The sequence below is a fragment of the Dipodomys merriami genome, unplaced genomic scaffold, assembly GCF_024711535.1.
Source record: "Dipodomys merriami isolate MVZ:Mamm:240054 unplaced genomic scaffold, mDipMer1.0.p SCAF_16, whole genome shotgun sequence".
Classification (NCBI taxonomy): Eukaryota; Metazoa; Chordata; class Mammalia; order Rodentia; family Heteromyidae; genus Dipodomys; species Dipodomys merriami.
This window is the reverse complement of record NW_027202937.1, coordinates 7,715,001-7,741,499: the sequence shown is the minus strand read 5'-3', so window position 1 is coordinate 7,741,499 and position 26,499 is coordinate 7,715,001. Positions and strand designations below refer to the sequence as shown.

Below are 26,499 nucleotides of genomic sequence, written 5' to 3'. Positions count from 1 at the left end.
GAATTCTAATATAAACAAGTAAAGTTTAGAAAGTCTGAAATGTTTACATATCATTTTATACTTTACCGCTTTACTGCTCTACTGGCCAGGATTTTAAAATATCTGTTAGAAGGAGGGAGGCTGTCCTTCAATTCTGTCCAGTCTTCAGAAGATGCCATTAAGAGAATGAAAGCAGGGCTGGGAAGGTGGCTCAGTGGTAGGGTGCTCGCCTTGCATGCATGAGGCCCTGGGTTTGATTCCTCAGCACCACGTAAGCAGAAAAATCCAGAAGTGGCGCTGTGGCTCAAGTGCTGGAACACTAGCCTTGAGCCTTGAGCTGAGGAGCAGTGCCCAGGCCAACCGACCAAAAAAAAAAATGAAAGCAAACCAGAGTGTTTGCTACACGTATACCTGATGAAGGAAATATACATACATGTATATGTATGTCAAGATATGACCCAGTTTTCAAAATGAGTAAAAGATGGGCATTTATCAAGAGTATAAAAAACGTTGCCAGTGGTTCAAGTCTGTAGCTACTCAGGAGGCTGAGATAGGAGGATTGCAATTCAAAGCTAGCCCAGGCAGAAAAGTCTATTAGACTCTTATCTCCAATAGACTATTCAGAAAAAGCCAGAAGTGGCTTAAGTGGTGGAGTGCTAGCCTGGAGCACAAAGAGGCTCAGGGATAGCACCAAGGGCTTGAGTTTGCCCTAGGACCGGCAAAAAAACCAAAACCAAACCAAAACAAAACAGTTCAATGTCCCCCGAAAAGTTGTTCATTCTCATTAATGATCAGGGGAGAAATTTAAATGAAAAGCACGAGGGAACCAGGTGCTATTGTAATTCTAGCCTATTAGAAGGCTGATATTTGAGGATCACAGTTTGAAGTCAATTCAGTCAGAAAAGTCTGCTATGCTCCTCCAAAGTAATTAGTAAGAAGTTGGGCTAGAAACATGGTTCAAATAATAGAGGACCAGCTGAGCAAGTAAACCAAGAGAACTGGAGGCCCGAGTTAAAATTCTAGTCACATGGGCCTAGGTGATATCTTGGCTTTTTCACTCAAGGCTAGTGTCCTACCAGTTGTGCCACAGTTCCACTTCTGCCTTTTGGTGGTTAATTGGAGGTGAGTCTCACCAACTTTTCTGTCTGGAATAACTGTGATCCTCAGATCTAAATCTGAGGATTACAACTGTGAGCCACTAGGGCCTGCCCTATGTAAACTTTAGGAGAAAAAACAAAACTCATGATAGATACATTGATATGTTCACTTTGTGGTTATTTACCTAGTATATTTGCAATTTGTGCACTTGATTGCCTATTTTTTATTAGCATTAGTTCTACAGGGAGGGTTTCATTGTGAGATTTCTACATTTGTATACAATGTATCCTGATCAACCTCACCCTCTCCATCACACTCCCTTAGTCTACTACCCACTTATTGAAACTGCATCCCTTGTTTTTTGTTTTTTTTTTGTCGGTCTTGGGGTTTGAACTCTGGGCCTGGGCACTGTCCCTCAGCTCTTCAGCTCAAGGTGAGCGCTCTACCACTTGAGCTACAGCGCCACTTCCGGTTTTCTGGTGGTTTATTGGAGATAGGAGTCTCACGGTCTCTCCTGCCCGGGCTGGCTTTGAACCGCGCTCCTCAGATCTCAGCCTCCTGAGTAGCTAGGATTACAGGCATGAGCCACCAGCGCCAGGCTCCCTTGCTTTTTTAACCCCTACACTAGGACTTCTTCAGAATCAGTGAGTGTTAAACATTTATTATATGTGAGTCACTATGCTATGTGTTTACATGTGTTAGCACATGTGTTACCACTGTTCTGTGAGGTGTAGGTACTATACTACCTTGTCTCATAGAATTGAAGCACAGAGAAGATAAATTGCTAAAGGACATACAGCTAATAAGCCCACGGTGTTGCATTTGGGCAGTGAGCTCAAGGCTAAGTACAGAGCTCCAGTCTTAACTACTATGATATAATGTCTGTGGACCTCTGGTGGTATTACTTAGATCAAGGTCCACCTACAAAGCATGGGTACCCATTTTTGGGTTTGTGCACACTGGAATATATTAAGGAACACATACAGAGACAGTACTTGAATAACTTTACTGACCCAGCTTACCTCATGGACTTCACAATTAGATACTAATTTTTTTTCACTAATAGAAGTTGTTTTGTTTTTTGTTTTCCTTCCAGTTTTGGGCTATTGTCTTCAGTTTAGATCAATAGGAGCAATTCAATTTTAGTTCTCTTTAGTGCTCTTGCATATATTTGAGGAATTTCTCCCCTAGTAATATGGTGATTCTTGCTTATACAGGCAGTTCGCTGTTGAGGCCTGAATGTGAAATAAGGGTGAAAAGCCAAAGCACTGTTTGACAAATGCTGCTATAAGGATGGTTGGTTTAGGAGCCTTTCTTTCCTGTTTATTTTCCTGCAGAAAAGGCAGAGTGGTTTTCAGCAGCAGGAAAGCAATTCCACTAGGTAGAGGAAAATCAGGCAGCTTAGTTTGTCTCTCTTTCTCTAGAGTCTGAATGGTGTTTGGCTGAACAGAGAACGTCTGCAACCACTGCGGGTTTATTTCATCCAGGAGGGAGACCACATCCAGCTTGGAGTGCCTCTGGAGAATAAAGAGAATGCAGAGTATGAATATGAAGTTACTGAAGAGGACTGGGAGAAGATCTATCCCTGTCTTGCCCCAAAGAATGACCAGATGATGGAAAAAAACAAAGTCTTGAGAACTAAAAGGAGATTTAGTTTAGATGAATTAGAGGGTCTTGGAGCTGAAGGCCCCTCAAATTTGAAATCTAAAATCAGCAAAGTGTCTTGTGAACCTGGTCAGCTAGTGAAGTCACATAGGAAAAGTGAAATGACAAGTCAACCCTTGGAATATTCATGTCCTAACTTGACTTCTCTTGAAGCAAGTAAGACCACAGGAGCTCATCATTGCCCTGGCCCTCAAAAAGGCAAAGAGCTTCATCATAAGAAGCAGAAAGCCTCCAACTCTTCCGTATCTCAGAGCAACTTAGAGCTGTTTAAAATGAATATGTCCAGAATTTTGAAGCTGAAATCACAGATGCAAGAAAAACAAGTAGCTGTGTTGAACGTGAAAAAGCAGTCCCAGAAGGAGAACTTGAAGAAAATTGTGAAAATGGAACAGGAACTGCAGGATTTACAGTCCCAGCTGTGTGCAGAGCAGGCTAAGCAGCAGGCCAGAGTGGAGCAACTAGAGAAGACCTTGCAGGAAGAGGAGCAGTATCTCCAGGTATACCATCCAGGAAGGGCAGGTGCCTTGCATGCCTCTGGCCAGTGCTGTTTCTGGCCAGGGACCAAATGCTGAGCACTAGGAATGAGAATAGATTTTTAAAGAGGTTGAGGAAAGGGTTAAGAATTCTACACACTGATGAGATCAGGAGCCTCAGCTGCAGTGATCTCATCTTGGAGTGACATGATGGGGTAAGTAATTGAAAGCCAGCTAGGACGTAAGGATTATGTCATTAGAATAGAAAGCGGAGGTGTCTCAGACCCAGGGTCAATTCAGGGAGACAATGAGGATGCCACAAAGTCATACTACATTCCAGTGAATCCCATAGTTGTCTTCCTGACTTCTGTCTTTGCTCTGTGGTCAAAGGCAAATAAATCCCTTACCCCCAAAGAGGTGTAGATCAGATGGCTAATATGCCCTTGTGCCTGACAGTGTGTTAGCTGTTATGATTAGTTTACCCTAGTTAATATAGGAGGTGGAAAGCTGGAAAAGCTTTTGTTACATGCAGTCAGCATGCAAAAGGACAGGAACCTCACTACTCTGTTGGGCAGAGTGAGAAACTAACAGCCTTCCTTTAATATAGGAAGGTAAAACAGGAATTAACTGTCTTAGTGATGTCAAAGTAAGATCAAATGCGTTCTCATTCCTAAGTCATTTGCTTAGATGGCAAGCTCAAGCACAGAGCTTTAGGTTGGAGCTCATCCTGTCCCTACTCAAAATGTCAGTTCCCATCTGGCCGGAACCAAGTTAGTCCTACCCAGTTGTTCAGGTAATGTTGAATGACTTAGAACTAAGAAGGACCAATCACAACTGAAGTGAAAAAGCCTTTATCTTTTGTTTGGGTTGCTCAGGGCAAGGAACAACCAGAAGCAATGTTGATTTATTGCTGAACAATTTATAAATTTCATTCTTAATCTGCTATGACTTTGAGCAGGTAGGATTAACAAAGGCCATGGATTAAGTGTCTTTTAAGGATATACCCTGGCTGCATGTGTATCCCTTTTTCCTCATCCAGCCCTGGTGACTTCTTGAAATTAATGGAGGGTAATAATCTCTTCCTAATTAGTGTATCATACCTTCTCCAGAGAAAATATTCTCTTTCTCTCCCTCTCTCTCCCTTTCTCTCTGTATTGTATATGTGCACACAAATGTACCAGTACTGGGGATTAAGCTCAGGGCCTTGGTGCTGCCCCTTAGCTTTTTTGCTCAAGGCTAGTGCTCTACCACTTGATCCACAGCCCCATTTCCAGCATTTTTTGGAGATATAAGAGTATCAGGGACTTTGCTGCCTAGACTAGCTTATATACCTCGATCCTCAGATCTCAGCCTCCTGAGTAGCTAGATTTATGGGCATGAGTCACCAGTGCCCAGCCAAATAGTTTGTTGTTGTGTTATCTTTTTACTGTGAAATGTTTTACCTTGTTGAGAAGATGTATTATACACATAATATAATGGAAGAATAGATTTCAGTCATTAAAATAGACAACCCTTTTAAGTTGGCATATTAAATAGTAATTTTTAAAGAAGGAAGAGCCCAGAGGTTGTTGTGGAAGCAGCCAAACATAGGATTTAATGATGTGAAAGACATTGGAGGGGCTGGCAGAGGAAGTATATCAGAAGCTAAGACCGGAGGAAGGAGGAGCAGCTTAAAGGCTAAAACTGGAAAAGACTCAGAGTGGAGACGGGGTGACCAGACTGAGAGAAGAAACTTGGAAGTTCTTAATAGCGCCAGCATGAGAAATTGTGTCTTCATTTAAGGCTTTAGTGGCTCTAGAGTTGTTTGCATTTCGTTAGCCAATGAACAAGGTTTGAACTGCAAGTCCGTAGTTTTTCCAGAACCATCCAAGTGGTGGCTTCGAGCTGACAGTTCTAAGGAGTGCAATATTTGAGCAGATAAACAGCTTAAATCCTTGACTGCCAACAGCTTGAAATAAGCAGGGGAGGGTGGCTTCCACTTGCTCCCTGCCCCCTGGTGTTTCCAGATGCTCCTTACCCTAGCTGGTCTGCTCTGGTAGCTGCTGGGTTTTGTTCCCCCTCTTAGAGGGAAACCTTCATTTTCTTTTGACTTTGCAGGGTTTGGAGAAAAAGCAAGAAGAGGACCTGAAGCAACAGCTGGCCCAGGCTCTGCAAGAGGTAATTTCCTTGTTCCACTTTTCAGAGACAGTAGTGGTTTGTAAGAGGGGGCCAGACAGGCATCATATGATCACTCGTTGCCTCTGCCTTTTAGCCCACACGTCCACAGCATCTCCAGTCTGCAAACAGAGCAGGTGGCAGCTGTTCTCACCATCAGGCTGGAGATTTGGAGCCTCACATATATGCCAGATCTCAGCATGAAAACTTAACGTCTTCATCTGGGCATAAGTTGCTCTGGTAGTGATGGGGAAAAAAACAACCACAAAAAAAACAACAACAAAAAACCCAACCCTGTAGTAATAGAGACTCTGGAGAAGGGTCTCTACTTCTAGAATAGTGAGTACAGCAGAGGGGAAGTGAGAGCCATGGCTTGGTCCTCAGGGCCTGCAAGGGCGTCTAAGTCTCTCTCTGAACTAGGACATATAGGAATATTTTGAGAATGTTCCTATTAAAGCCTTTTAAGTGAGGTTGAGATCGTGCAGTTTAACCACAAAACACATCAACTTAACTGTAGTTAATCTCACAGGAATAAAATTCTCCTAAAAGATTACTTGTAATTTAGTTCACTTAACTAGTTTATTTTACTTTTTTTTTTTTTTTTTTTTTTTTGTGCCTGTCCTGAGGCTTGAACTCAGGGCTGCATGGTCTTGCTTGGTATTTTGCTCCAGGCTGGCACTCTACCGTTTGAGCCCCATTTCTGCTTCTAGCTACTTGCTAATTGGAGATGAAGTTTCACAGACTTTTCTGCATGGACTAGCTTTGAACTTTGATCCTCATATCTCATTCTCTTGAGTAGCTAGGATTACTGGAGTGAGCCACCAGTGTCCAGCTATTCATTTATATTATTTACTTATTTCACACATAGAAGTATATATTTTTAAAGCTGCTTTATATTCTGTCCTTTATATATTGTAGCTAATAGTTTGATGTAAATTTTATCAGGAGGTTAAGGGGCTAGCTCAAATCTCCTTGAGAAAAGTAAGCATGGGAATTTTTCCTTATATTCATTTATTGCTTATTTCTGTACCTTACAGTACTAATAATTATATGGTATTGTAAGTGTGACAGAGTGCCTTCCTTGACTTTCTTGAGGGGTCCACAAAAGCTTTAGAAAAAATTAGGTAAAAGTTAATTGAGGGTTTTGGTATTTTTCCAAGGTTGTTTTACTTTATAGGGTGGGAAAGAAGTATATTTCCCATTTGGAATATGTTAAGATTACTATTGAGATGCAGGTTTGAAGTTGACTAGAAAAGAATAAGGCTCTGCTCCCTGAGATTCCCTGAGGGATTGTTGAGTTCCCTGTCTGTACAAAGTACACACATGTTCTGAGCAGACGGGAGAACACACATTATGGATGCTTAGCCTTGAAGTCACCTAGCTGAATTGTGATGCTTTAGACCCTGGTTTTGTATGATCATGTTAGGGGGACATGTTACTCTTTTTTTTTTTTTTTTTTTTTTTTTTTGGGTCCGGTCGTGGGGCCTGAACTCTGGGCCTGGGCACTGTCCCTCAGCTCTTCAGCTCAAGGCTAGTGCTCTACCACTTGAGCCACAGCGCCACTTCCGGCTTTTTTCTTTTTGCTTATGTGGTGCTGAGGAATCGAACCCAGGGCCTTGAGCATGCAAGGCAAGCGCTCTACCACTGAGCCACCTTCCCAGCCCCGACATGTTACTCTTAACTGAAGCAATGGTTGGTTTTTGTTCTATCCTGCAGGTTCCTTTGAAGTTATTTTTTACCACACTGATAGAAAACCTTGCGTTTCCATAGAACTTTAAAATGATTCTGAATGTTTTTCCATACCTGTTATGCTTTTCTCTTTCTTTCCTTTTTTTTTTTGGCAGATTGAACTCAGCCTTGTACTTTCTAGGCAGGCACCTTTTCACCTGAGCCATGCTCTAACTTTTATATTTATTTTATTTTGGGGGTAGAGTCTATCATTTATGCTTTGGGCTGGCCTAGAGATCTCCTATTTATGCTTCCTGCATAGTTGGGATGACAGATGTACACTACCATGCCCAGCTTTTTTTTTTTTTTTTTTTTGTCTGTTGTGGGGCTTGAACTCTGGGCACTGTCCCCGAGTTCTTGAGCCACAGCACCACTTCTGGTTTTCTGGTGGTTAATTGGAGATAAGAGTCCCGTGGATTTTCTTACCCAGACTGGCTTTTGAACCAAGATCTTCAGATCTCATCCTCCTGAGTAGCTAGGAATAAAGGTGTAAGCCACCAGTGACCAGCTCCAAACCCAGCTTTTATTGATTGAGATAAAATCTTGCTATCTTTTTTGCCTGGGCTGGCCTTGAACTGGGCTTTCCTATCTTTGTGTCCTGAGTAGCTAGCATTATAGGTGCAAGCCACCATGTCCAGCCTGGAAACGTTATTTTCTTAGCAACACTGTGGTAGGAGATGCACTTGTTTTCCTATCTTATAGGTAAGAAAGTTAAGGAGCCTAGATCTAATAAGTAAGAAGACTCAGGCCTTCTGAGAGACCACACATTTAAAATTTTGTTTCTTGACTATCTTTCCAGAAACAACCTTTATTCTACCTTTTAAAAAGGATTTAAGGAAAGATTCTAAAGTACATTCTATTCTTGTATATGAAGGAACTAACAAATTTCCTTCCTACCTTCCTTCCTTCCTTCTCTCCTATCTTTTCCTCTTTCCCTCCCTTTTATGCTGGGGATGGGACTCAGGATCTCATGCATACTAAGTATGTGATGAACCACTGAGCCACACACCCAGCCTGTTAATTATATTTCATAGATGTGGAATTTCTTGACATTTGGGATAAGCAGCTAATTGTGTGACTCAGATGTTGGCTTCTAGGCATGCTAGCTTCCAGAAGACTTTGGCCAGGTTCAGGCAGTATTGCCTTATGAACATGAGGTATGTGATTTGTAGAATGAATAGGTTAAAGGTTATGTTTTTCTTTCTTCTTTTTTTTTCTTGTTGTTTGAAGGGCTTGAACTCAGGGCCTGGGTGCTGAGTCATAGCTCTTCACTCCTTTTTTTTTTTTTTTTTTTTCGGTCGTGGGGCTTGAATTCTGGGCTTGGGCGGTGTCCCTGAGCTCTTCAGTTCAAGGTGAGCGTTCTACCTCTTGAGCCACAGCGCCACTTCTGGTTTTCTAGTGGTTTTTTGGAGAACAGAGTCTCACGGACTTTCCTGCCTGGGCTGTCTTTGAACCGTGATCCTCAGATCTCAGCCTCCTGAGTAGCTAGGATTATAGGCGTGAGCCACCGGCGCCCGGCTTCACTTCCAATTTTTGAGTGGTTAATTAGAGGTAAGAGTCACACAGGGACTTTCCAGCCTGGGTTGGCTTCAAACGTCAATCCTCAGATCTGGGCCTTCTGAGTAGCTAGGATAACAGACGTGAGCCATCAGCTCCCTGCTAAAGGCCTTATTTTGTTTCAATAAATATGATGATCAAACTACCTGAACCCTATTTTAATTGTTGTTCTGATCAGCTTCACTGTTACCGATTTGATTTTATTTTTTCTGGTTGTGCAGCTTGAACTCTGGGCCTGAGTGCTGTCTCAGTTTTTCAGCTCAAGGCTAGCACTCTACCATTGAGCCACACCGCCACTTCCAGGTTTCTAGTGGTTTATTTGAGATAAGTCTCATGGACTTTCCTGCCTGGGCTGGCTTGAGCGGCGATCCTCAGATCTCAGCCTCCTGAGTAGCTAGGATTACAGGTGTGAACCACCAGTACCCAGTACTGTTACTGGTTTTTAAGCTCTGGTTTCTAGTATCACCTAGATCATTTTTTAATAAAATGCACATTCCTGGGCCTCAAGCCAAACATACACAATCAGACTCTGTAAAAGCAGTAAAAGTTCATCCATTGATTTGATTGGCCATGGAGATTGGGTTAGGGACTAGAAGATTTGATAGCCTCCCTCCCAATCCCCTTCTGTGGGATATCCTGAATAAAAGGATATATATTATTTTCAATTTGACAATTCATTTGATCCCTCAACCAAAATCACTGAGTTAGTGGGAGGAAGGAGATGTGTGTGGCTGAAAGGAAGGATCCTGGGTAGCTCATCCTGAGTGTGTATCTGCTTTATTTCTACAGCATCAGGCTCTAATGGAAGAGCTCAATCGCAGCAAGAAGGACTTTGAAACAATCATTCAAGCCAAGAACAAAGAATTGGAGCAGACCAAGGTATGACAAAGAGAATAGAGGTGTAGACTTTGGTTAGTATATGCAGCTCAGCATTTTTGACAGTGCCTGGGTTGCTATGGTGAACGAAGAGAGAGATTATGGCTGCTCCTTGCCTCTGGGGAAATAAGCTATAAAATTATTCAGGCTTATAGAAGGTTCTGCCTGTAGGGCAAGATCTGTTTCTTTTCCCTTGTCCAGAAACTAAATGCTGAAAACAAGACACTGGCTCCAGCATTCTAGTCTTTGGTGTGGTGAATGCTCCTTCAGGGTGTGTCACTGATGCAGACTGTGGAGTGTCAGTCAAAAATAATGGTTCATTGTGACGTACTTATGTAATTCCTCTCACCACATCGATAGATGTGGTGTTATGAATGGAAAGCAGTAGTATGAATGAGCCTGTGGCTTGGTGCAGGACAGTGAGGTTGTGGTGCTTCCCCATCTTTACTCAGGAGGCATCACGAGGCAGCTCTTTTCTACTCAATCAGTTGTTGGCATCTGGATTTTAGGCCCAGCAGTGTTCACATGACTTTCCTAAGGCAAGAAAAATAATTTCTAGTGTAGTGAAACTACCATTTTTCAGATATTGACAGCAAGTTCCGTTATTTTTTTGTTTTGTTTTGTTTTGTTTTTTTGCATTCAGGGCTTAAACTCAGGGCCTGGACACTGTCCCTGAACTACTTTTGCTCAAGGCTAGCATTCTACCACTTGAGCCACTCAGTTGCTGTTTTTTTTTTAACTAATAGCTAATAATCATACAATTTGTATATACTTTGAGGGTACCATATGATGACTCCTGGTACTGATTACAGAAAGGATGAGGGGATTTTTTTTTTTTCCTGGTCCTGCAGTTTGAGCTCAGGGCCTGGGCACTGTCCCTAAGGCTCCTTTTTGCTCAAGGCTAGTGCTCTCCCACTTAATCCACAGTGCCCACTCTCAGCTTTTTCTGGGTACTTTATTGGAGATAAAAGTCTCACAGACTTTTCTGCCCAGGTTGGCTTCAAACCAAAAAATTCTCAGATCTCAGCCTCCTGAGTAGCTAGTAGCTACAGGCATGAGCCACCAGCACCCAGCCACCAGTCCACTCTTAAAACCATCATATAGTGCATTATACATGTGTAGAAATGTAATAATGATATTACTTCCCCCAACTAACATATATTTAGTAAATTAAAAAAATAAACACAAAAAGCCTACAAACACACAAAAGAACTATCCAATTCAAGTTAGGTTCCAGAGGTTTAGGCTGCAGCAAGTGGGAGAAGGAAAGAAGGAAGTTAGTGTCTGTATTAGAAAGCAATTCTTGAGAAACTAACCCATGGGAAAAGTATTTCATTCTCTGTTGCTGCACCAGAATGAATTTTTAATTTAAACTCTTTCTGAATCCTATTCCAGATAATTAACCTCGCTCCCTGCACTGATCTGCGTTCTCGTCAGTTTTCTCAAATGACAGTGGCATTGTGTGTCTTTGCAGGAGGAGAAGGATAAGGTGCTAGCCCAGAAGGAGGAAGTCCTTAGCCACGTGAATGACGTGCTAGAGAACGAGCTCCAGTGCATTATTTGCTCAGAATACTTTATTGAGGTGAGCGTGAAACAGCAGCTCACCCCTCACGCTTTGCCAGTCTTGAGGGGTTTGCAGGGGCTTTTCAGGTTGCTACTACAGGGAAATAGTTTTGAGATTTTTATTCCAGGAGTTTTTAGCTATTTTGATTTCAGAGTGGCCTCTTCTCATTAGGTTTTGTAGTCTTCTTTCTCTTGATTGTCCCTTTTCTTTCTTGATTTTTTTTTTTTTAGCACAATTAACATTTAAACTTCAATAAAACCCTTCTTGTTGGGTGGTGGAAAGGAAATAGGGATACATAGTATTAGGATTTTGAACTATCAGAACAAAGCTGCCCAATAAAGCCATTCTTTCTTTATTCAGAGTGGGCACAATGCCAAGAGTAGCTTGTAGTGCAGCCCTTTCAACAGAGTGCTAAATGTCATTGATTTGTGGTCACTTTGGGAACTCAGGAGAAAAGCTACATATATTTCAGGGACTGCAAGGCTGCTTTTGAAATGGAAACATCTCTGTCCTAGCCTACCATTTGCCATCCTGTCATATTTTTTGTTCCAGCTCATTTACTTTTCATAAATTTCTACCATTTGTGACCAGTTCATGTTAGACTAGAAGTATTGAACTCAGGCTGTTAAATGGCAGTCTTTTCAGATTCCTTAGAAAAGGAAAATGCATACACACAATGCTTCCTTTTCTCCTGCAGTCTTTAGGGAGGCTGGGTCTATTAACCTTTTGAAAAATCTCCCTCCAGTAGACCTGTTTCTTTGTCCTGGATCCACTTTGACTTCAGGTCGTCGTTTCCCACAGTTTCTAGTCAGCTGATTTCCTGTTGTGGAGAAGAAACTCAGTGTACTTGGCCTTGTGTTGCCTGTCCTGTTCTACTTTATTTCTCATAGACAGCCTTAGAGGCTAGGGGCATGACTTAAGTGGTGGAGCCCCTTCCAAGCAAAAGTAAAGACCTGAGTTCAAACCCCAGTAGCACAAAAAAAAAAAAAAAGTGCTTCATTTTAATCAGACAAGTTTTAGTCCTATTTATGAGTTTATCTCATATGGAAAATAATACCTTTGTTTTCTAACTTTATAGATTTAACATTTGAAGAAACATGATTTCTGGGTTTTTTTTTCTGCTGTTATCCTAATAGGAATGAGGACTTTTGAGCCTCATAATAAATTTTACTTAGAAAATGAACATAAACAAGTGTAACAAAGAAAATGGTTTGTTTTCCTAGATCAGAAAAGGCTCTGGCAGAAATCTGACCAATACTTAGTAGAGACTCTTAAATACAGACTTCCTTCTTTTTCTCTTTTCATGGCAAAATTACATAGGGATTCAGGCACTGTTAGTGACGTATTAAAGTTTTTAATTCTTTAAAAAAAAATTTGGGGGGGCTGGGAAGGTGGTTCAGTGGTAGAGTGCTTGCCTGGCATGCATGAGGCCCTCGGTTCGATTCCTCAGCACTACATAAGCAGAAAAAGCTGGAAGCGGGGCTGAGGCTCAAGTGGTAGAGTGCTGGTCTACAGCTAAAGAGCTGGGGACAGCGCCTAGGCCCAGAGTTCAGGCCCCACTGACAAAAAAAAAATTATTATTAAGTAGTTGTTAATAGGGGTTACAATTCATAAATCAGGGTTATGAGTATAGTGCCTTTTGGTCACTGTTACTTCTTCCTTTGTTCTCCTCCATTCTTCCCCTCCTGTCCCTAACCTCATTAGATAGTTCTTTTTTCTGTCTGTTGTAGGGCTTGAACTAAGGGCCTGGGTACTGTCCCTTAGCTTTTTTGCTCAAAGCTAGTGCTCTACCACTTTGAGCTACAGCACCTCTTCTGGTTTCCTGGTTGTTAATTGGAGATTAACAGGGCTGGGAAGGTTGCTCAGTGGTAGAGTGCTTGCCTTCCATGCATGAGGACATGGGTTCGATTCCTCAGCACCACATAAGCAGAAAAAGCCAGAAGTGGTGCTGTAGCTCAAGTGGTAGAGCGTTCACCTTGAGTTGAAGAGCTGAGGGACAGCGTCCAGGCCCACAGTTCAGGCCCCACTACCAACCAAAATAAAAAAGAGTCTTACAGACTTTTTTGCCAGAGTTTCAAACCACAATCGTCAGATCTCAGCCTCCTGTCTAGCTAGGATTACAGGCATGAGCCACCAGCACCCAGTGTCATAGTTTTTAACATAATGTACATTGAATATAGTGACTACATTTGCTCACTCTCCCTCCCTCCATTCCTGTGCCTGCTTTTACTCACCCCCAAGAACATGTTCTAGTTCTTTTTTTATCCAGCTTATTTATTGGTCATTTATATTCTTCTTCATCATCATCCTCATCCTCAGAGAGATGAACGTGGGATTGAACTAAGGACCTCATACTTCATAGACAAACTCTCTACTATTAAGCTGTTTTCCCAGTCTTTTTGCACCATTTGAGCCATTTTTTTCAGTCCTTTTGCTATTATAGTTTGAGTCTTTTCATCTCTTGAGTAGGTGGGACCACGGTATCTGGTGTCTACTACCATACCTCCTCTTCTTCCCACTGCTACTGTTGATTTTTTTTTTTTTTTTTTGTCAGTCATGGGGCTTGAACTCTGGGCCTGGGCCCTGTCCCTGAGCTCCTCAAGGCTCGTGTTCTGCACTTGAGCCACAGCACCACTTCTGGTTTTTCTGGTGGTTAATTGGAGATAAGAGTCTTACAGACTTTCCTGCTTGGACTGGCTTTGAACCATGATCCTCGGATCTCAGCCTCATGAGTAGCTAGGATGACAGGTGTGAGTCACTGGCACCGTCTTCTGATGCCTTTGAAATAGGGTTTCACTCTGTAGTCCAGACTGATGCGCAATTCAGTATATAGTTCCAGTTAACCTAACTTACAATCTTCCAGTTCTGTTTATTGACTGTTTTAGTATATGGATCCCCTTAGAACATAATTTTTATTGAAATGAATATTTCAAGCTAGCATTAGAACATAGATTTTTATAGATTTTTGTTTTATTTTGTGCCGGTCCTGGGGCTTAAACTTAGGGTTTGGGCTCTGTCCCTTAGCTTTTTCGCTCAAGGCTGGCACTTTAGTGCTTGAGCTGTAGCTCCACTTCTGGCTTTTTACTGGTTAGTTGGAAATGAGTTTCTCATGGAATTTTTGCTCAGCTGGCTTTGAACTGTGATCCTCAGGCTTTTGAGTAGCTAGAATTACAGAGATGAACCTCTTCCTTTGTTTTTCCCTTATCATCCCTTCCATCTCCACAACTCCCATCTCCCATCTCCCATTCCCTGCCCCTCTACATTGTAAAGTTCGTTTTTTGACATAGCATCTTGTACATCTCATTGTTGCAGTGGGTCAACCTGTATCCCTATTTAAACAATTTGTTTTTTCCCTTCCGCTCCCCAAATTATAACAACATCAAATACAGTGAAAACAGGAGTTATACCGTGGGGGAGGGACCTACAAAGGAAATGAATCTTCTAACATGAAACTTAAACATTTCCACCTCTGCCAAGTAGACAGTAGCTCAACCTGTAATCTTAGCTACTCAGGAGGTTGAGATCTGAGGGTTGTGGTTCAAAACCAGCTGGAGCAGGAAAATCTGTGAGATTCTTACCTAAAAAAAAAAAAAAAAAAACTGGAAGTAGAGCTGTGGCTCAAGCTAGTCTTCAGCATAAAAGCTCAGGGACAGTGCCCAGGCCTAGCTAAAGCCCCAGTTCTGCCTCCCCACCCAAAAAAAAAAATTCCACCCTACTCTACATGAGACTATGACTAGCTTTCTTTTTTGCCTTGAAAATTACTTCCTGTTATAGCTTTGAGAAAGTAAGCATGACAGGTATGGTTTTGTGTTCCCATTTGTGTTGTAGGCTGTCACCTTGAACTGTGCCCACAGTTTCTGTTCCTACTGTATCAATGAGTGGATGAAGCGGAAGACAGAATGCCCCATTTGTCGGCAGGACATCAAGTCCAAAACTTACTCCCTGGTTCTGGATAATTGCATTAATAAGATGGTGGTCAGTCTGAGCTCAGAAGTGAGAGAACGACGGATTGTCCTCATTAGGGAACGAAATGGTGAGTGGGTCAGGAAACCCCGAGTTCTCAATGAAGGACTTGCATCCAGACTTCAACAGATTATTTGTTTGTAATTGGGGAAGAGAGTGAGCTAAAGACAGGGTGGAAGAAATGAGATAATAAAGGGAGTTCTCTGTATCTTGAACATAGGAAATGTGGAAAGCTGGTATGTGCCTTGGCCATGGGAATGTGGTAAAAGCAAGCTGACTACAAAACACAGTCAGTCAGATGGTTTGCCTTATTCATCACTAGATGGTGCTGTTGCTTATGACAGCTTAGTTGCTATCACTTAGGTTAAGTAGACAATTATAAATAGTATGTTTACAAATCAAAGTTTTCAATTTGGTGTTAGCACAGTGGCTTTCTTGTAATCCTAGCTACTTAGGAGGCTGAGATCTGAGGATCAACTTTCAAAGCCAACTCAAGCAGAAAAGTCTGTGAGATTCTTATCTCCAATTAACCAGAAAAAAGCTGGAGGTGGAGGTGTGGCTCAAGCACTAGAGAGGCAGCCTTGAGCAAAAAAGCTAAGGGACAGCACCCTGACCCTGAGTTCAAACACTTAAAAAAGTTTTCAGTTTTCAGAACTTGAACACATATGCATGTCTGGTCTATTAGAGTTATCATTTGACAGACTGGACAGGATTATAGAACTAAGGTATGTAAGTCTAATCCTACTGTGTGGTCTTCTGGAATCCTGATAGTTTTTACTAACAAATCTCCCAGTCAGAATTTGTATAAGACCATTAGAGATAGCATAGGTGAGTTTCCCTGATGAACTGTGCTGCTGTAGAGAGTATCTGCTCATTAAAGTGATCTTGCCACACTTGGGCCTGCTGTATTAAGGTTGCAGAGAGCCACTCTGCTTGAGACAGGAATATCTTTATGGCAAAAGCATGTGTCTTGGGCAAAGCACAGGAAGCTAATAGGAAGGATTGTTACTGAGTAGAGCTCCAGTGTATATAAAAGCAGGGTAGATATAGTTATCATGATCAGTCCCTTGAGCTAATGAAGCATTACTTGGGAAAGCTTCAGAGACAAAATGCTATGATGTCATTTGTCAGTTAGCTATACATATAGACCTGTCAGAGAACCAGGAGCTTGCTGCTCCTTCACATGCCACCTGGCCATTGCATACTCATGTTCATGTGTCTCTGATTATACCTGAACACTTGATTTTGGGGTCTTATTCTCTCCTTTGGCTTTCTTGCTCATGACAGCACTCTTGTCAGTTGGGCCATACTTCCAGTTTGGCTTTTTTCTGGTTAATTGGAGATGGAGTCTTGTGGACTTTTCTGTCCAGGCTAACTGAACTGTGATCCTCAAATTCAGACTCCCAAGTAGCTAGTATTATTGGCGTGAGCCACTAGCACCCAGCTTTGTGCCAAGTTTTGAATGCCCACATTTTTTTTTTTACCTCCAAGAGCTGTTTGATTCTGGTAGAATGCCATCTCCTGTCATGCCATAGCAAAACTTAATGGACATGGGGATAGAGAAATATAGCATCGTCTTAGTAAGCACAGCACTCACAGTAGAAAAGATGGGAAGAAAAGGAGATAGCTGGTGTGTGTCACAGCAGGACCTGGGAAACTTCAGAGCATGGACCATTCTGTCTTTAGGTAGGTGGAAGGGAGAGAAAGCTCCACATTTGGGTGGAATCTTACAGGTTCCTTGGGTGTTGGTTTGCCAAGCAGAAGAAACTGCATGAGCAAAGCACACAGGCATGAGACAGCAGTGGTTGGTCACCAGCTCTATCCCTTGTGGCCCCCCCCCCAAAAAACATATTTAGCTGGGTTTAAGGCTCATGCCAGAATCCTAGCTACTCAGAGGCAGAGACTGAGAAAGTCATCCTTCAAAGCTAACCCCTGTTTAAAAAAAAGTTCTGCAATTTCATCTCGACCAGTAAAAAATTAGGCACGATGTCATATCATTATGTCAGTTTAGCTATGTGAGAAGTGGAAATAGGAAATAGGAGTATCAAGACCCTATTATAAAAACAATGAAAGCAAACGGGGCTGGAGGAGGCATGGCTCAAGTGATAGAGTGCTGATAGAAATGCACAAGACCCTGAGTTGAAATCAACCCCCCCCCCCAATGCCATATTCATGTGGTATTAGACTTGTAAGCTGACAGCAAGGTTGAACAGTTATCTACTGAGGCCTGGGAATGCTTTCTTCCTTCTCTCTTCCCCTTTTGCAAGAGGCACTGTCTCAGAAATTCAATTTGACCAGGATCAGGTTATGACCTTTGAGCTGAAGTGTTCTGGGTCTGTGTCAGGATAGGGACATCTGAGTGTGGTTTCTGCCCAGCCTCTTGCCCAGTTCCCTTCTTGGCAGTTCAAACACTGTAATGTGTTTGTACATCTACTGTGATGACTTCACAAGGCCTTGGAAGGAAACTGAACAGCCTATGTCAGCTCTGTCCACAAAACTGCTGTACAGAGTAAATGCCAGCACCCCCCCACCTTTCTCTCCAAAGGCTAAAGAGGTACTTCTTGGCCTTTTGGCGACAGTAGGAGGCTGCGCAGTAAACAGTTTCTCCTCTGTGTGCATTTGCTCCCAGCAGTTCTGGCAACCATCTCCAGTTGTGCAGTTATCGCAGCATGCAGCTTTGAGGTGTTCTCTAGAGATACACAGAAGACCTGAAACCTGATTTAGGGAATGATGTGCCAAATAATCAGCATCTTCACTGGACTGCAGTGCAGGGTTTAAAGAAAACTCACCGTGCAAATACCAACTGTCCTTGTGTGTTTAAGGCCATTAAAAGCTGATTTGCTCCTTAGTGCTTAGGGAGGGTTTTGGGTTGATTTTTTTTTTTTTTTGTTTTTTTTAGAAGGACCAAATTTAGGATCTAGGAAGTAGGATTGGCAAGTATTTCATTGCCATTTCTAGTGTTATAGTCCAGCCCTGGGCAAGGATGGTTTTTCTCAGAAATTCAGAGGGGGGTGTCTGCCTGTGACTGCATGGGGGCTGCCCATGCAGATGGCTGATTTTCCAGCTTCACCAAGAGCAGCCTCTCCTTGGCCTCCTTGGCTGGTGGTTGTCTCAGAGTTCCATATCTCCAGGCTAGGAGTAGAGCCACATAACTGATTAACTATGGTTTCTTATAAATGCAGCCCAAAGGAGAGCAGGGGAGGGGAAGGGTTTCTGAGTTGGAGAAAGGATTCTCTGGAACTGGAGTGAATAGCATACATCCAAATAGAGTTTTGTTGCATGAGTAATGGTTGTTCTCTGGAGTACTAGGAGATTTTTGTGAGGGGAAGAGGGTTTTGGTTGCTTTTTTGTTGTTGTTGTTTTTTTGTTTTTTTTTTGTTTTTTTTTTTGCTCCGATTGTGGGGCCTGAACTCTGGGACTGGGCGCTGTCCCTCAGCCCTTCAGCTCAAGGTTAGTTAGCACTCTACCACTTGAGCTACAGTGCCACTTCCGGCTTTTTTTTTCTGTTTATGTGGTGCTGAGGAATCGAACTCAGGGCCTCATGCATGCAAGGCAAGCGCTCTACCACTGAGCCACTTTCCCAGCCCTGGTTGTTGTTGTTGTTGTTTTAATGCCAGTACTGGGGCTTGAACTCAGGGCCTGAGCTGCTTTTGCTCAAGGCTAGTTCTCTCATTTGGAACACAGCTCCATTTCTAGCTTTTTGTAGTTAATTGGAGATGAGAGTGTCACAGACTTTCTTGCCTGGGATGGCTTTGAACTGTGATCCTCAGATCTTAGCCTCCTGAGTAGCTAGGATTAGAGATGTGAGCACAGTACCCCAGCAGTAAGAGTTTTTTTGAAACCCCTTACAAGGGAGTTGGTGAGGTGAGAGAGCAGTGTCTGGTTACTTCCTTTCTGTTCTTGTTGAGTTTTAGTTGGTTAAGAGATACATTAATGTCTAACCTTTTGCTTTCTGTATGTAGCATTTCCCTTGGATTATAGAAAATAGAAAAGTGGGCCTGGAGATGCAGCTCAGTGGTTAAGCACTTGGCTAACATGCATAATCCCATGGGTTTAATCAAAGATCTAAAATCTCGTTCCTTAGAACACTGATTTTCAACTTAGACTTTTAAATATTACATTCCCCTGCTCCCTTGAGTTGAGGCTGCTGATAGGAGTGCAGTGCGGCCTTCAGAGGGCCTTCAGGGGACTTTCAAGTGGGCTAAGCGGGGGAGAAGGGCTGGTCAACTTTTGTGAAGCTGAGACAGAGGCCTCCTCCAGAGTTGAGGGTCTCTGGGAAGATTTACTCAAGTTAGACCACCTGGCCTGTGGCTTTTGGTGGCTTCTGGTAGGAAGGTGCTCTAGACATGGAACAGGAGGAACTCCTAGTCCAGACTCTGGAGTATGTGTCTGCTGCCCTGATGTTTTTCTTCTGATAATGCCCATCTTCCATTGCTAGAACTCAGAGCTTTGTCAAGATATGTTTGTGGGAATGACAATAGTAAATCTACTCACCCAGAGAGAATACTTGCGGGGACCTTCTGGCTGCTACCCCACGTGTTTCAGTTATTCCTACAGCTGACCTGCTGTAAGATGATAGTCCCTTGTCCCATTAGATGGACAATTCCTGCCATACTGTAATCATTTCAAACTGTCTTCTCGAATGTCAGAAAAAGGATACCTCATTGTCCCTTTTTGGTAAGCACTTCTTTTTGTTTTTTTTCCATGTGTGTTTTTTCAGGCTTCGTGTATGTTAGGTAAACATGACCACTAAAGCAATATCCCCGGCCTAGCAGGTACTTCTTAGGCCATGTGTATGAAGTCAGCCTTCTTGCCCACCTCTCAGAACCATGACTGACCAAGGAAAATGGCTCAAGAAAGTCAGGTGGATTAAGAGTATTCCACATTCACACACTCAAATAATGAGACTATTTTTTTTTTAATATATGCTTTGTAAAAGTAATCATGAAATAGAAGGTTAACAGATATATTACTAGAAACATGTTCTTATTTCTCCCTCACCACTCTGCTCTTTTATTCCTTCTCCTCATCTGTGTTCTATTGTCCTTACTTTCCTGGTCATAATGCACTTCCTCTGTTTAAGTTGCTTTCCATCACACTGAGATGTCTCTTATTTAACATCTGAGAATACACAGTTTGAAATGACCACAGTATCCTTCATCTTCATCCAGTGGGATGTGTAACTATCCTTTTACTGGGGATCAGTGGTTGGGATTAATGGAGACATGGGGTAGCAGCCTGGAAAGTCCTTGAACCTTGAGTTTCTTGTTGCCTCAGTAGTCCCTTCCAATGATACCAGAGCTGTCCTTCTAGCCAGAGGTCAGAAGGCAGTTCCCTAACATCAGTGCTATGGGATTTGGGGTAGAGGGGGAGTGGGGTCTTCTCTCATTAAAAGCTACAACCTCATTGCAAGCATGGGGAAAGCTTCTATGGTTTAGGAGATGGCGTTCCTTCATTGCACTCCAAATGCATACACCGTTGAGTTTGACTACCTTCTCACTTCACCTTTACATAGATCTTCAGCAGGGCAGGGCAGGAGTCAATGACTGAGGAGCCTCACCATGGGGTCCTGAAGGTGACCACTGGCGCTTGCCTATGAGATCCTTTTGTTATTGGAGGCTGTGAGAGCAGTGCCTTCTTGCTCACCAAGGGCAGAGGGTGACATGGTCTGGTTTTATTTTTTCCCTTCATTCTGGTTGCTGTGAGACAAGCCAGGGTGGCAAAGATGGAAGCAGGGAGGCTAGGAGAGGGAATGCAGACGTCTCCATCATTGCTTTTCCTTTCTCTCCAAAGCAAAGAGACTGTCATGAAGAGCATGCTCTGACTGCATTTGAAAGACAAGGTTCTCCAGGTATGACTCCGGCTGCTCTGGAGGTCATCTGAGAAGCTGTGTAGACAGAGACTGAGTTAGGAAGCCTTGCATCTTGCTTGGTGTGGTGGCTAGCCCCACTAGCCTCCTTCCTTTCCTTCAGCTACTGTTCTGAAGATGTTGCTGGTGAATACATGGACAATACCATCATTGTCTGAAGCACAGTGGATCACACACATTGGCTGCTTCAAGTTCTTCACTACAGGTTCAATGGATTGAGTTCTGGGTTTGTTTTTTGGTTGTTTTGTTTTGTTTTGTTTGATTTGTTACTGTTTTTGGTACCTCACAAGCATTTCTGTTGATGTATGTTCTGAACAGTTGGGTTCAGTCCATGGCTGCCCATGCAGGCAGCCTGTATTTTGAGCCTACCTTACCTCTTCTTTGTGAAAACAAGATGTCATTTCTTGGAAATAAAATGTAAAACCTATTGGTTGCTCAGCTGGGCTTTGGTGTATTTACCTTCCTTTCCTTCCAGCTCCCAGGCAGTTTCACAAGTAAACACTGGCAGCTCATAGATTACAGCCAAGTGACTGTAGCAGATGATGCACTTCAAGTGAATGTCAGCCTGAGAGGCCACACCCAGGCTGTGTCACAGCAGGTGGGCTCGCCCCAGCATGTCCCCTCTTATTCTGGAGGCCGAGGTTACCACTTACATTGTTTCAGAGTGGGTGAGTTCTTCTCCTTCAGCTGCCATCTGAAGATGTTTCCAGACTTACAAAGCAATGTCAAGAACACAGGGACAGCCAGGCATCAGTGGCTCATGCCTGTAATCCTAGCTACTCAGGAGGCTGAGATCTGAGGATTGCAGTTCAAAGCCAACCCAGGCAGGAAAGTCTTAAGACTCTAACTCCAATTAACCACCAGAAAACTGGAAGTGGCGCTGTGGTTCAAGTGGTAGAGCACTTGAGCTGAAGAGCTCAGGGATAGCACCCAGGCCTCCAGAGTTCAAGCCACATGACCAAAAAAAAGAACACAGAGACAATGAACTTAGGAGAACTTGATGTGCTCCCCAACCCCCCTTTTTAAATTAATAGCCTTTTGATTACCTTTGCTTTTTACTTTTTCTTAGTATATAGTGTACAAAAGGGTTTCATTATGATGTTTCTGTACATTCAAATTCACCTCTTCTACTTTTTCTTATTATTTCCCCTCCTCCCCTCTTTCTAAACAATTTTATGTGTATAAGTATTTATTTAAATTTTTTTTGTGCTGGTCCTGGGGTTTGAGCTCGGCCTGGGCACTATCCCTGAACTTTTGCACTCAAGACCAGTGCTCTACCACTTTGGCCACACCGCCAATTCCAGTTTTCTGGTGATTAATTGGAGATGAGTCTCATGGACTTTCCTGCTGGGGCTGGCTTCAAAACATGATCCTCAGAACTCAGTCTTCTGAGTAGCTAGGATTACAGGCATTATCCACCAGTACCCTACTGTCCCTGAGCTTTTTTTGTTCAAGGCTAATGCTTTGCCACTTGAGCCACAGCTCTACTTCTGGCATGTTGGTGGTTAATTGGAAATAAGAGTCTCATGGGAACTTTCCTGCTCAGGCTAGCACAATCCTCAGATCTCAGCCTCCTGAGTAGGATTTCAGATGTGAGTCACCAGTGCCCAGTACCTAGAAACTTTTTAGTCTGATACAATACATTTGTCAGTTCTTACTCTTACTTCGTGAACAATAGGAGTCCTGTGGAGAAAGACATTCCCTGTGCCTCACCTTCCCTTTTCAACAGAAAGAAACAGCATGTCGATGGTGGGAGGTAAGAGCTCTGGACAAGCTTTGGTGTCCTCGGTATTCTGTGATGAGAACATAGAAGACTGAAGAATGGTGATTAGAACAGAGAGCCCTCTTCCTAGCAGGAATGTGGAAATGAGCTGTCTGTCACTGATCTGCTTCCCTCCCTTTCCATTTTCTGTGCAGAGACCATTGTATTTTACTCTCCTATACCCTGTATGTTTCACAAAGAATTGGAGACTACTACCACCTTTTACCACCTTTGCAGGGATGATACAGGATGTCTTATCTTCTTTCATGCTGTAGACTGAGTATTGTGGATACCCTGGTTTCAATTCCATCTTTGAATATTAGCTGAAGGCTCAGTGCTGTAGCACTTGCCTAGCATGTGTGAGGCATTGGGTTCTATCCCTTGCACTGCCTAAAAAAGGGAAGGAAAAGAGGTACTAGTAGAGTCAAGGAAGAAGTAAAATGAAAAAGAAAAATAGCTTTAAGCATATTAACTATAACTATCAGAAAAGTCCTGAAAAACAGGTGATTGTTACCTTGATGTAATGACTTCGTTTCTATACATATGCTTGCTTTATGTGATGACATGGATAGAGCTAAGATTTTGTATATTCCATGTTTTCAGTTCAGACATAATTCTTTTACAAGTATAGATATACACTTCACAACCAAGTACTAGTTCTCATGGTTTGAAATCAAAAGGCATAAAAGAACACTGTGGAAAACTTGTGGCTCTCTCCCTATGAGCACTTCCTCGCAGATGAGCAAGTACTACAGGCACTACAGAGACCTTCCCTGCATGGACAAGCACATGCACGTGGGTTCTTCTCCCTTCTTTTACACAAACGATAAGCTATTCTGCACCTTGCTTTTCTTTCACACCGTAGTACCTAAAGGGCTTCATCTTCCTTCCTTTCTTACAGCTGCTTGTTACTTCAGTTTGCTTTTACCATGCTTTATTTTTCTGGGCTGTTTTTCACTTTGGGTGCTGTGATTGAACCAGGTCCTGATACAGGATGTGCAGCATGTTCCACCACTGAGTTCCATACCTGGCACTCCAGCCTACTTCTGATGGAACAGCAGCTTGCCTCAAACCTTTTCCTCCTGAAACAATGTTGTTGTGGTCCCCACTTCATTCATTAAAGAAAAGATCCTTAAAGAGCCTCTTGCCTTGAAGATCCTGAGGTTATCTGCAGGGACAGCCTCATAGACGACCGTTCTGAGCACTCCCAACTTGCCGCCTCTCGGAGCATGCTTCCCTCCCAGTGCCACACAGTTAGAGAAGATAAGCTAGGAAGACATATTAAGAGGAATACTAAGTAAAGAACTTTTACAATTAAAAAGCCACACTGTCTTGATTGGACTCGCAGCCCTGCTGTTTGTAACTATATAACCTAGATAAGTTCCTCAACCTTTCTGAGCCTTGGTTATTTCAGCTCTAAAGGATCTCTACTTCCAAATTAATTTCAAAGTAAGGCCTAAATAGTTACATCACACTTAATAGCATACTGCTTACAAACAGATATTTAGTAGGGTGTTGTGCTGTGTATGCCTGAATTCCCAGCAGTCTTGAGGTAGAAGCAGGAAAATGGGTTAGGCTATCATGAGTTCTAGGCTGGGCTGGCATGGGCTATATGGTGAGACCCTATCTCTAAAACCTAAAGTAGCCAGGCGCCTGTAGCAAACACCTGTATTCCTAGCTACTCAGGAGGCTGAGATCTGAGGATTGCAGGAAAGTCCATGAGACTCTTATCTCCAATAAACTAAAATAAATAAATAAAAATGCTGGGGCTGGGAATGTGGCTTAGAGATAGAGTGCTTGTGCTTGCCTAGCATGCATGAAGCCCTGGATTCAATTCCTTAGTACTATATAAAATAGAAAAAGTTGGAAGTGGAGCTGTGGCTCAAGTGGTAGAGTGCTAGCCTTGAGCAAAAAGCTTAGGGACAGTGCCCAGGCCCTGAGTTCAAGCCCCAGAACTGGCAAAAACAAAGCAAAACGGAAGTCGTGCTGTGGCTCAAGTGGTCAGAGCACTAGCCTTGAGCAAAAAAAGCTCAAGGACAATGTTCAAGCCCCAAGATTGGGGGGATAAAAAACCTAAAATAGGAGCTGGGAAGGTGGCTCAGTGGTAGAATGCTTGCCTTGCATGCATGAGGCCCTGGGTTCGATTCCTCAGCACCACATAAGCAGAAAAAGCTGGAAGTGGCGCTTTGGCTCAAGTGGTAGGGCGCTAGCCTTGAGCTGAAGAGCTGAGGGACAGCACCCAGGCTCAGAGTTCAGGCCCCATAACCGACAAAAAAAAAAAAAAAACTAAAATAAACCAGAATGTTGTTTTTGAATTCAGGACCTGAGTGCTATCCCTTAGCCTTTTCCCTCAAGACTGGTATTGGCATTCTACCACTTGAATGATAGCTCTACTTCCAGCATTTTTTTTTGGAGGGGATAGGAAAGGCTCACAGATCTTCCTGACTTGGCTGTCTTTGAACCTTGAGCCCCAGCCTCCTAAGTAGCAAGGATTACATGTAGGCCTGAGCCACCGGTGCTTAGCTTTTTTGTGGGGGAGGGGGAACGGTCTCAATATTAAACAGTCTGGCCTTGAATTTACAAACCTTTTAGCTACCTGAGTGCTGGGATTATAGGCATGTACCACCATACCTTGCTCAGAAGAATGTTCTCTTTTTAGAAGACAAACCAAAAAATAACCCAAACTTGCGTTGTTTCTCTGAGCTACAGAATGTTCTTTCCTTGAAGAGATCTGATGTTAAACATCATATTCATTTTGCTTGCCTAGAAAAATACATGTTAACTTTTCTCTCACACAGCACCAAGCTACAGTAGAGCTGAGCCCCACTGCTGTGCAGTGTGCCTCTAATTAAAGACATGTTCTCTACAACAGGGTTCTGAGAGACTAGAGTGTGTGCTTCCATTCTGGCCTTATTAAGCGGATGAATGCAGCCAGTGAAGTAGGTGCTCCCTGTCCATCCCATTATTTCAATCTAGAAAGGTCTCTAACTTCTAGGCCAGCTTCATCAATCAGATGGTGCCAAAGTGGGAGATTTTGCTGTTGGTGGACGGGATAGCTGGATACAAATTAAAACGAAATCCCCTCATTATCGCCGGCCTTTCTCTCATCCCCACTTTGCCCTTCTCTGAGTAGCCACCCGGGCACCACAGCCACAGGTCTCCTGGGATGGGCAGCCAGCTCTTCAGCTGCCTTTGCTTTTTAATAACCTGCTCTGTAACAAATCTCTCCACCCAGAAACCTGGGGTGTCCCGGGCTGTTTATCTGACATTTAGATGCCGCTAGTCCTCTGATTAGCTCTACTGGATGTACAGAGGGAATTTCTAACTTGCATTGTGGTCCTAATCTAAGAAGAATGGGAGGAGATCAGAACAGGAATCACTGTCTGTCCCTGGCCTTAGAGGGTCTGTCTTGTTAAAGGTTCAGGGCCTGGTGAGAGCTGAAGACTGCCATTGGCTACAGCAGGCCTGGCATTTGAAGGCTATTATGCATCATTCAGAGCAAGAAATTTCTGATCTGGTCAGCATTTTTCAACTTTTTCTGTCTAAATGGTAGTGGAGGCAGTTGGTGAGGGCAGCTCCTGGGGAGAAGATAGGGCTTTGTGTTGAGAAAAATAATGAGCTGTCTTGTTCACTTCGTCTTCCAGTTTCGAAGAGCCCTTCCATCCTAGGAAGGGGATGGGCCTGTAGTAGACACTCAGCAAATGCTGATGTAATTGTTGACCACATTGCCAGACCACATACCTACACGCTGTCGGCTCATCAATCTCCACACAGTATTTCCTGCTGTTACTGCTCTATAAATTCACTGGAA

At 43.0% G+C, this 26,499-nt stretch overlaps 1 protein-coding gene across 3 annotated transcripts in view; it reads left to right on the top strand.

Moving 5' to 3' along the window:
- Rnf8 (ring finger protein 8) overlaps positions 1–21,353 on the top strand; it is a 32,325-nt gene extending 10,972 nt beyond the window's left edge. Inside the window, exons 3-8 of one of the 3 annotated variants that reach the window (XM_070023856.1) lie at positions 2,502–3,239; positions 5,313–5,372; positions 9,444–9,533; positions 11,005–11,112; positions 14,923–15,127; positions 20,851–21,353. In XM_070023856.1, the coding sequence (XP_069879957.1) occupies positions 2,502–3,239; positions 5,313–5,372; positions 9,444–9,533; positions 11,005–11,112; positions 14,923–15,127; positions 20,851–20,867 (1,218 nt within the window). In that variant the 3' untranslated portion in view covers positions 20,868–21,353. The remainder of the gene's footprint in view (positions 1–2,501; positions 3,240–5,312; positions 5,373–9,443; positions 9,534–11,004; positions 11,113–14,922; positions 15,128–20,850) is intronic. The other 2 variants (XM_070023858.1, XM_070023857.1) reach the window with 2 other exon arrangements.
- The last annotated feature ends 5,146 nt before the right edge of the window (positions 21,354–26,499 follow it).